The sequence below is a fragment of the Diabrotica undecimpunctata genome, chromosome 4 (genome assembly GCF_040954645.1).
Source record: "Diabrotica undecimpunctata isolate CICGRU chromosome 4, icDiaUnde3, whole genome shotgun sequence".
Classification (NCBI taxonomy): domain Eukaryota; kingdom Metazoa; phylum Arthropoda; class Insecta; order Coleoptera; family Chrysomelidae; genus Diabrotica; species Diabrotica undecimpunctata.
The window spans coordinates 126,076,782-126,088,827 of NC_092806.1; the positions used below are offsets into that span (position 1 = coordinate 126,076,782).

At 32.6% G+C, this 12,046-nt stretch overlaps 1 protein-coding gene across 1 annotated transcript in view; it reads right to left on the minus strand.

Moving 5' to 3' along the window:
• Positions 1-554: 554 nt before the first annotated feature.
• LOC140439980 (inactive serine protease PAMR1-like) overlaps positions 555-12,046 on the minus strand; it is a 79,626-nt gene continuing 68,134 nt past the window's right edge. The window contains exons 9-12 of the mRNA XM_072530200.1: positions 10,121-10,242; positions 9,216-9,389; positions 3,318-3,483; positions 555-790 (exon numbers count right to left, since the gene is read on the minus strand). Of these exons, the coding sequence (XP_072386301.1) occupies positions 594-790; positions 3,318-3,483; positions 9,216-9,389; positions 10,121-10,242 (659 nt within the window). The 3' untranslated portion in view covers positions 555-593. The remainder of the gene's footprint in view (positions 791-3,317; positions 3,484-9,215; positions 9,390-10,120; positions 10,243-12,046) is intronic.

Genomic DNA, 12,046 nt, shown 5'->3' on the forward strand with positions numbered 1-12,046 from the left:
AAAATTTTTTTAGTACGCCTCTGTAAAATTGATAAGTGGAATATGATTTCGTTGCTGAGTTATCGTTAAGTGCGATGTTGCCAATTAATCGCCTTCAATTAAAACTTGTTTTAGTTTAGCAAATCAAAGAAGTTGACTACTTTCATTTTCCAATTATTGACCGATTATATATATATATATATATATATATATATATATATATATATATATATATATATATATATATACACAAAATTAATCTGATTTCTGACAATACTATTTGGATTATCTTGTGGTGATCTCCACGGATATATAAGTGTCTGGGTGATAATTTGAAAAAAGCTTTAGTGACTACAAGTTCCTCCTCCGAAACGAACCTGCTTTATCCTTTATCTGTTTCGTTTTTCACTCAATCTAAATGACCCAACAACTTTTCCACATCTTTAATTTCCAACCTTGGTGTTAAAGTGTCCTATAATGAATTTTATAATTTCATTTTTATAAATTTTTAGTAGAACCGCTCTCAGAGAGAACAGATCTCCTACAACCTCTTCTATAACATAACAAAATAAAGATTTAAAAAAAAATATTTTATTTGCTAACTATACGCTACATTAATAGTATTGGGCAGTTACTTGCTCCACAAAATCTAAGTGGAAAGCTACTTTAGTGAATAGGGCACTTATTTCTACATCACAGCCATCCGTTACTCTATGACCTACGCTAACTAAACCTTGGATATAATATCTTTCATCCTTGCGATTAGGAAAAACGAGCCCTCCTCCACTATCTCCTTTGCATACTGCTATGCCTGCAAATAAGAAACATGTTATAAGCTTTTTAAAGCTCTTTTTATTTATCTAAAGCTGGCTAAAAATAAGCGAACAAAATAATCCGTAGTCTATGTTTAACGAAACAAGAAAGAAAATAAGCAAAAATGAAGACGAAAAAGAATTGAAGAGTTCTAAGAATATAGGCAAAGTAGAAATATAAAACTCTTCTCTAAGAATATTAGAACATAGCCTAAGATACCACTGCAGGATTACTACGTTCATAACGTAGTTAATCAAACTCAAATTTATATATACATTTAAAATTAAGAGAATACATTGATAATGGGTTGCCAGTCAAAAAGAGGCCGCAAATATTTTTAATTCAATTCATAGTAATTAATTTTTGAACATAATAGATACTTCTCATTAAGGGTAAATTTCAGTTTTCTTCAAGTTCTAATTAATCCAAATCTATGAATTTATATATATGTACGCCACTCAAAAGTTTACAGTATAATGAATTGTTTAGAATTATGACTATGAATAGAAGTTATGTCTTTATTTGAACAGATCGAACCTTTAATAAAACTCTGTAACAAAGAGGCAAGTAATATAATTAAGATATAATAAAATTTGTCATCACATTAACATTGGTGGATGAAAATCATTTAAAAGTCAAACCACCCAACGTTAATGTTCTACGTTAATGTTCTAATGTATATAGAAAAAATACTAAGCACCACATATTTTTAGGGGAGAAGCTGTTACATCAGTCCAACAGTTATTTTTAACTAATTAATATTTTTTGCGTCTAAAAAAAAGCAAATATCAGTAGCTAGCTATATGGGTATATCGGGGGTAAAAATTTCAAGAATTGAAAATATATCAAACAAATGGTGAAATGGTCCAAGTTGAAAAAGAGTTTTATGCCCTTTTATGATTTCCAAGATGCGTAGCTGCAGTTATTTGTACTTTAATAATAATTGATTTTTATGGAGGTGCAAATGCAGACATATCGTTCAGAAAAAGAATTTTTGCATCAAAATTTACAAAAAATCAGTGACTAGTTTAAAAATTAGAAATATTGTTGCAAAATGGCTGGGTTCTGTACATGACCAAACAATACAAAAATTTGAAGCTGGAGACTTTGTTAGGTTTGTACTATTTATAGTTGGTCAGTGTGGTTACAGTTTGAAATCATATTTGATGACATGGCTAGACAAGATGCTAGAGATGAATCTCCCATACAAACTGGTCGAAAACTAGGGTTTCCAGCTGTTAAAAACGCGAGGTATCAAAGATAAAATAAAAGACAGCTAACAGGCAACGCTACTGGTTTAAAGTATCAGTTGGGTGAGTGTTTAAAGAATGAGTCGATAGATATATATTAATACATACTATCACTTGTCAAACCAGTGTCGTTGCGCTCTAACTCTATTTTACTTTATCTTTGATACCTCGAGTTTTTAACAGCTGGCAACCCTAATTTGCGACCATTTTTTCTCAGGCAATCTTATATCATCATATTAAGAAAAAAATTAGCTTTAATTTGATATAAAAAACATGCATATACGTCATGAGCAGCGTATTTTATTTAAAAAATAAATGAACGAAATAAAGTTTTTGTCAAAAATTAATTACTATTAATAGAATTAAAAATATTTACGGCCTTTTTTGGATTGGCAATCTATTATCAATGTGTTCTTCCAATTTTAACTGTATGTAAAAATGTGAGTTTGATGAACTACGTTATGAACGTAGTGATCCTGCAGGGGGATCTTGTACTAACAGGAAAGAAAGTTTTAGAATCAAATACTGAAATTATTAAGGGTAAGGTAATACTGCAATAATATCTGCAGCTGAAGCTCTGCATTGTTCCAAATACAGAAGGATTTCACTAAGAGATATTGGGTATAAAATTTTTGAAAGGTACTGATTCGAGAGTGAGATAACATAGAGGATGATCTAAAATTCATCGGAGTAAAAGCATGGAGAAGAGTTGCCAGAGACAGGGGCGAATCGAAGATTGTTCTGAAGAAGGCTTTGGCTCATAACGAGCTGTAATGCCACTGATGATGGCTGATTCGAATACTGAATAATACCTGAAGATGATCAAAAATATGGTTGGTTAAAAGTATTGGAAGAATGGGTGACAGGATGTCGAAACCATTCTGAATTAAGATATAAGTCAAACAACGAAAGACTATAACCGCTGTAGGAAAAACTATAACCGCTTTGGAGATGGTTATGCTACCATTAAAGGAGCTGTTGCGAGTATAGAACTAAGGGTAAAAATGGATTAAACCTGTCATTGAAAGCTGTTGCAATAGAAGATTGGTACTAGAGCCATAAATAAATATTGCTCCTGTTTCAAATATTTGGGATCTAGGTATGCGATAACAGTTCGATCCAAGAATAAATAAAGACAAGGATAGTAGTAGGAAATATGTATTTTTTCACAATAAATAAAATAAAGTCGGCTACTGACAACGGCAACCCAGAAGGCAGGAGACATTGAAGAATTATATAATAAGTTACATCCACACACTGTAAATCGTGACTCACTTTTATTATAATGTCCAGCGCAAAATTTATCATTTGTAAAGTATTGGTCACTCCATTCGCTTGGTAATTCAGCGACACAAGTAGCATCGTCTTTGTATGGTATTTTAACTTCTTTTAATTCTTCGGACGGTTTACCACCAGCTTCTGTATAACCCCATCCAGTTACCTAAAATATAGTTTCAATATCAATATGAAGCATTAGTATACTAGTATTAGCATATTAGTAAATGTAAATAGAAATATTAACATACTAGCGGACCAACTCGACATCGAGTTTTTTAAATGAAATTTTTATTTTATTTATTTTCATCAAATGTCGACATGGATATCATTTAGCAGTTACTTTTGCATGCTGATCACGAATCCGGTGTCAGATTTGCTCTATCTTGACGTTTTATGCGCGTTTCGGGTCACTTTCGGTGTCGGATCGAAACCGGAAGTATATATTTAGATTCGTCTCGACGAGACCTTTCGATCCATATATACATTGTGGGGTCTAAAACTTAAAGTAAATTTTAACTTCCGGTCATCTCAAAACCGGAAGTGAATTTTTGTATCAAAAGTATATCTTGACAATCTCATACGTAATACTAATAATATTCCGAAAAAATATTTTAATTATCTAATATGGTTTTTGAGTAAAGTGGTGGACAAGAAAAGGGCCTAGCGTTTTAGTATATAAGATTATTTAAAACAATAATTTCTGTTCAACAATTTGAAAATAATCATCAAAATAGAAAAAAAAACTTATATCTGATATAATGAAGTACTAGTTTATTGAAGCTATTTTGGCATAACTCGTTTTAATATAATTAATAAAATTATTTTTATAATTAAATTATTGTTTCATATGTCCGCATTTTAGTTGTCTTAGACAAATTCTTTTGTCTTCATTAGTATGTTTAATAATCCTATGGTATTCTTTGGTAGTCTTTTATAATGTATTTCTCCATATTCATCTCCTTTATTTGTGAATGTAACTCTGAAGTATTCCAACTTTATTAAATTTTTAAATTTGTATTCTCTCCATTTATTTCTTATTTGAAGAGTGGCCGAGCTAGTGATCGAAGTGCCAAAATATAAATTTTGCATAAGAGCCATTATGCAGGTTGACGTATTTGTGTTTTAAAGTAAATACAATGGATTGCAGCGCGTTTAGTGATAAAAAGAAAACGAAATCAACAAGAAAAAACAGTATGAAGCTAGCAGAATTGAGTGGAAAACCTTATGTTACACAAAAATGTAAGCTGCAAAAACCTGATAAAAGCCGTTCCACAACATGAGTTTAGTACAAGATTTTTAACAGATATTTCGCTTGAAATTTTAGGCCGCACCATAGTCTAACTTGTGAATAGCTACCAGTGCTATTCGATATTATAACCTAAAACTTTTTTATTGTTACTTTGGCTTTGTTGCTTTGATATTATTATGAGATTTTTCTATTGTAGATCAATGTAAATGTAAATTCAGCTGTAGGGACGTGGTTGATATGAAAATGAAGCTTTTCGACTTGTATCATTTCTTTGAACTCAACGAACAAGGCAGCTATCTCAGAAAGTAGACGACAGTATGTAACTTTTGCTATTCCAGATGGGAAAGGTAACGTGAAAAAAGTTTGTAAAAAACGTTTTTGGAAATACTTGCTACAAGTCCGCAAAAGATTACTACGCTTGTTAGGCATAAAACATCCTGACTGCACCACAACATATAAATTCTATAGGGGAGTTTTTATGAAGGATTTTCCGAATCTTTATTATCGAATGTTTATTTTCTTATAAATTTTCTTAGTAGCCAATGGACATTTTGATATCATCGATCATAAATTTTTAGATTCTGGACATAGCTTTTCATCTTCAGATATAGATTTTGCTGTTATCGATAAACGAGCAAAAAGTTCCAAGCTTCAAACAGTAAACGACTGACGTAAAAACTGTAATTGCTGTTGCTAGACCTTCCAGGACTTACAGACTGTTAGATAGGGGAAAATGTACTTTTTTTTATTTCGATAAAAGGTCATCACAATCTAAACTTCTTCTTCTTCTTCAGGTTCCTTCTCCTATCGGAGGTTGGAAATCATCATCGCTATCTTAATTTTATTGGCCGCGCTTCTGAATAATTCTAATGAGCTGCAACCTAACCACTCTCTCAAATTTCTAATCTAAAATCTAAACTTAAGTACATCTAAACTTGGCATTACTCAAGCGTCGTGGTTGCGTGTGACGAATGAAGAGCCAGGAACAGTATTGTACAAGAAAAATTTCGGTGACTTAATGGGATGGGAGAAGTGTCGTGTATTGAAAAATGGTGTGACTGTTCAAAAGTTAAAGTCGACAGAACTCTCAGCGTTTCCTGGCGTTCAGAAAATAAACGAAAGTAAGAAAATGTACATTCGCGCCATGCTAGAATTTATTAACCAAGCAAAAAAGCATTTCACCTCTATTTAAATTTTTAATCAAATATATCATATATTATTTCGATGGACTTAGAAGACCATTTCCTGTTTTTCTTCATTTATTGTGAATTACTAAGTTTCTTTAGTGTATTAACACCGAAAATTTGATATACGATATTTTTGTACTTGTTAATAAATAATAAAGCAGAATTTCCATAAACAATTATATATTTGTTTTATTTTTTGGTTTTTCAAGTTTTCTTTGATTTCTGGCAATTTTTAATTTTGGCACTTAGATTATTTAGCTCGACCACTCTTCATTTACCTTTTTAATTTCTTCCATTAATCCCTCTATCATCTCCACATATTTAGTTTTCATTTGATTTACAATCATCGATTGTAACTCAGATAATATATCTTAGCTTCTGATTTCATTTGCAAACATTTTATTTAGTTCATTTTTTTAGTTTATTATTATATTATGTAATGTGGTACATGTTTATGGTTGTGTATGTGAATTTTCTTAATTAAACATTGAAGATTGGGGTAAATATTTGTTTCGGAGGTCACTGGTTTGGTAATTCCTCGTTCTCCTCAAAAATTGCAATATTGCAATACACTCCTTCAAGTTCCAAAAATCTTGCCAGTGCAAGATGGATAAACATCTTAAACTGCAATAAATGAGCAATTCCTTCCTCCTCCGGAAAAGTTATCGGAATCGTCGTCGATTGATAACCTGGCGTGATTTTATTGATACATCGCGATACAGGCTCCTTAACCGAAGATAAATCAAGGTCCTTGGCATACTCGTATAACGATCCTTGGTGGATTAAACAATGAAATTTTAAAACTTTTTTCACTTAATCGATTAACTCTGGAAGGCGCTCTATTCTTACAAACCAACTCCTATTTCAACCATTCTACTTTGCTACCTTCAATAACCTTTTTCACTTGGTTCAAGATATCCTGTTCTGTTCTGTTGCACAAATTAAATAGCTCCTCTACAACACCGAAACTATTTGTCACGAAGCGTAAAAATATGCTCAACTATACATTATCTGTGAAATAGCGCTCATTCAATGCCAGCACAAAATATTTGCAGTCTCGTTGTCTCGTAGTCCGACGATTATTTGTGTTTCAATATCCTGGAAAAAAAAACAGATATCAACAATTCGGCGTATAGCGGTATTTCCAGACAATGCGATTTCGCTCACCATATGTTTTAAGTTTGAATCACAGCCATTTTGATCGAATATTAGGAAACTTTTTTTAATTTTTTCCTTTCCGTCAGAATATGACTATTTCTTGCATGCTAATAATAGCCAGAGTTTATATGAATTTTTCACCATTGTTTTCATTTCATCAAACAGCAAGACTTGGAATTGTTGTGATGAGTAAATAAGAACTGTTCCTACAACTCAATTTTAAGTTCACGAATCGAGATATCGTGCTCATATTTTCATTTTGAAGTTGATGGTTTACTTGTGGTCATTTCCAAAATGATATATTAAGGAAGAGTAAACTTTAAAAGCCACTTTCATTCCGAATAGTACTATGTCAGCGTATTTAAAAAATGGTCTCATTTTTTGAAATGATTTATGCCGCTTTCATTCTTACCGGCTCATATATTTTTAGTTTATATTTTGCATTTAACAATAACTACCAGATTAAACTAAAACTAAAATTTGAAAGATATTAAATTTATCTAAAATAAATAAATAATTTTCTCTCTAAATCGGCTCTGCATTTTTTTCCCCACTGTAACACACATTTTCAATTAACCCTGCAGAGAGTAGCCACAAAGCTAATCAATGTATCGGACTTTGGCTTCTTATCAGTGTTTTTGCCTTAAGTCTTCTTCTTATGGTGCCTGTCCGTTTCGAACGTTGGGGATAATTCTGGCTATGATAACTTTGTTGGTTGCTATACGGAATAGCTGTATTCAGGTCTTTTTATACCATGCTCTCAGGTTAGCACACCAGGATATGCTTTTTTGTCCTGGGGCCCTTTTTCCTTCAATTTTACCTTGCAAAATGCATTGGAGTAGTACTTCTTCATTGGTGACTTTGTCTGTCCATGGTATCTTCAGAATCCTTCTGTATAACCATAGCTCAAAAGCCTGAAGTTTTGATAGAGTTTCCGCCTTCAATGTCCACGTTTCTACTCCGTACAGAAGCACTGAGTACCTACACGTAACATTTAAGGAGCATTATTTTTGTTTCTAGTGTTAGGTCATGGATCTTGGCCACAGAGCTCATGGTCAAGAATGCACTTTTTGCCTTTCCACGACTCATGGATTATAGTTCCCAAGTAGTTATACTGTGAGACACGTTCAATTCTCATTTGGTTCACATACAGATTTGCTCCAGTTATGTTTTCCTTGCTGATGATCATTAGCTTGGTTTTGCTGGTGTTTATATCCAGTCCATATGTTCTACTTGTTTCCGTTATTTTGTTCATTAAGTTTTGCACCCCTTCTATGGTAATGGAAAACACTAATTGTATTATCTGCATACCGCAGGTTATTGAGATATCTTCATCAATATCTTTTAGTCTCTTCAAAAATATGCTCCGAGTACAGATTGAATATCAGTGGTGAAATTATGCACCCCTGTCTCACTCCCCTTAAGATTTTGATCTGATCTGTATATTCTCCATCTATTCGGAGCACCGCTGATTGATTCCAATATAGATTAGCTATTATTTTTAGGTCTCTTCCGTCAATCCTTGTCCTCTTCAGCACTTCCATCATTTGTTCATGCCTAACTTTATCGAAAGCCTTCTTGTAGTCAATCAGGAATGCAAAAACAACACAGCTGACATCTCTACATTTCTGAAACAATACCTGCACGCTAAATAATAATAGTTGCATTGCAATTTGTTCCTCTCATTTCCCGTAAATTCTGTTGTGGATGACTTTTAAAAACAGCTTCAGCAGATGGCTAATTAGGCTTAGAGTCCTATAGTCTTCACAAACTTTTGCTCCTGGTTTTTTGGGTAATGGTACGAACTCTGATTTGAACCACTCTACTGGTATTTTTTCTGCCTTGTATATTTCATTAAATATTACAGTTACTTATTATTTTTATTTGTATGTATATTCCTAGCCTTAAGTATAATTTATTTTTATTCTAGTAAATTTGAATTTGTTGATAAATATTTAAATATACAATTGTAGTGGAGCGATAGAGAGATAATCGTGTAAGAGCAATTGAAGATAGCTATCATAAAACAAGCTTTCAAGCGAGGTATTATTTGCCATATAATCCTGTTTTTTTAAATTATCTTAGAAAATGGTTACCGTGCCTCGTTTTAATGATTGGGCCAGTGAAACGTCATCATAAAAACTATGAACAAGTACCACTTGTTAAAATAAGTTAGTTCACTTATCCAGAAATTGAATAAGTTAAGTATTTCGGTTCAGAACATGTGAGTGATAGAGTTTAGTCATGCCCTTTAGTATGTATTTGACTGTTAATATCTACCAACCAATATAAATGACTTACCACTCCTACATCTCTAGAAGTTAAGCGATTATCGTTATCGTTTAAATTATGGTAGCAAACTGGCTGCACTACCTTTGATAATACTAATCTGTCCTTTGTTACCAAAAATGCTATATCGGAAGCGAATCTTTGTGCCTCCCCTTTGTATCTGGAATGTACTTTAATCTCTTGAATCTGAAAGTAAATACGGATTACATTAAATAAAAAAAATTAAATAGAAAATAGTGCATATTCCTAACAATCAACAACAAAATTAATTGTTTGAGAATGTAATAGATAGAGAATTTCCTAGCCAGTGTAAATCTACAAAGAATTTTGACCTATTTTATCTGTAGATGAAATAATAGAGAATTGGAAGTAATAAACACATTCACAAAAGACGTTATAATGGTCTACAAAATACTTTTAATGATATTCTCTTCTTAGAAAAGGTATAACTAGCCTTCAGTTAGAGAAGGCCCCTCCTCGAGTTCCATGAGCCATGAGATTTTTTCGCGGTGGAGAGAGGATCTTCATGCTCGATCGTGGTTGAAGATTCTTTAAAGCAAGCATGACTTAGTACGAAGCTAAGGACGGCTTAACTCCAGGTAATCGGTTCATTCAGTTATAAATAATGAGAGTATATTGCTCGTAAGAATGCTTGTGAAGCTACGAGTAAACGAGGTTCAACTACAGGCGTTAAATCCTCTCGTTATAATCTCCTTATCTTAAACAAGATGTGGTGTATACTCAAAATTTGAAGGACAATTAGGCCAAACGACTTCTTTGTCTATAATGTATGAGGAAGACAGATTAAGAAGACATACGAGAAAGGCTCTAAATGTTTAAAACCTAAGGAAACATAATTAACCATATAAACTTGTATATAAAGTAATAACATGAATAGTTTTAGTATTTTTACTTACGGCAGAATACTGAGCTAGAGTATCTCGTGGGTCATTATAATTCTTATAGTATTTTCCAACACCAATTCGTACATTATCTTCGCTTATTTTTCTTCCGTTTGCATCTGTTACACAATGCGCAGCTAAAATAAGTAAATAGATATAATTACATTTAAAACTGTAGGTAACAAGTGTACATCAAGTTACACTAAGATTGAGTAAAAAGTTTTTACAAATTATCAATGTAATGTAATGTAATGTTAAACTCTACGAAATAGGAATTGGGGATCGTAAATTGGGAAATAATGGGACAATCAGAAGCTAAAAGAAGAGGTGAAGGCTATGTGGACATACCTTCAGGCAACAGGCTCTACTACAGAGACAAAGAAGATTATACATACGGTAGAGTAGGTTTCTTAATCAACAAGAAGAGAAAATCACAAATTCAAATAATTCATAGCCTCTTGGACTGGGTTACATACATGATCTTAAAACTAAATTCACAAACCAGAATAAAGATTGTGCAGGTTTATGCTCCAACTGAAAAAGCAACTGATGATGAAATAATTACTTTTTACAAAGACCTTAAAAAAGCTATAGACAACAACAAAGCATCTAAAATAATAATAATGGGAGATTTTAACGTCAAAATTTAGAAGTAAGATTGAAGACTTCGAAAACAATTGTTCGGACCTATTATCATCAAAGAGTTCTTTTATGTATTTGGTCCATATGCATATTTCTTGATTTTTATCTGTGATGATGTTCACCTGCTGATCTTGCAGTTTTGGATTTTTGAAGACCAGCTGCTTGTTTTACCTTTTTATGCATATTAAACATATTGTGTTTTTGTTCCAACAATTCTATCACTTCACACTGTGTTTTTAACCAATTTTCTTTGGTCTTCCGTTATTCGATTCTTATTTGTCTATGAATATTTTTGTACGTTCTTTTGTTATTCTTTGATTTTCTTCTTTCTTCCATGAGTTGCAGTATATTGTCATTCATCCAACTTTTTCTCTTCTGTTTATTTTCTATTAGATGTTCTTCTCATATCTTGTTAAAGGTTTCACATAAGTTCTGGAGTGATTCTTCTGGATCATATGTTTGCTCCATGTAACTTAGCTTTTCTGAAAGAATCCGTGCGACTGTCTCCTTTGTTTTCTTCGTCTTTAATCCAAACCTACATTTACCAATTACAGGAGTATGATCTGACGATACGTCAGCACCGGGGAAACTTTTAACTGATAGGCATCCACTACGGAATCTTTTGTTCACCATTATGTAATCAATTTGATTCCTTATTACGTTTCTTGGTTGATCTTGCTGAGAAACCGACGTATACAAACGTCTTGGTGGTAGTTTGAAGAAGGTATTTGGTATTGCAGCCATCCTTGTAAGATTATATGTTGATCTCGGGATTGGGTTACGTGTAGCAGTTCATCTGCTGTTAAAGATGTCCATTTCTCAACCAGAAAAGTTTTTGTTATTTTGAACATTCTTCGTCACAGCCACATTTTATACATGATATCGGGGTCGGCAGTGTCCAGACAATGCAATGAAGGCAATGGTACGGGAAATCGACTACATCATTATTGGGATCTGTTTGATCGATCGATAATGGTCATGAAACTAGGAGAAGAATATTCTGCCGTCCTAACATGAAAGGTCCTATCTGCAAAATTTAGGTTTTGAGAAAATCGAGTTTTTGTTTCTTTTCATTGTATAACGCTTGGTAATTTAAGAAACTTTTTATGTTTTATTTTATATATTATGTCGGAGAATAGAATTTAGTTGCTGGTCATAATTTTGATTTATTCTTTCCAGGTTAGTCGATTTTTGATTACATTGTCACTTAGGACAATTTAACTTAGTGTATATGAAGTACGTCTTTTTTATTTCTTACTGAAATTGTCCTAAATGAAACTGAAATTCCAATTAACTGAA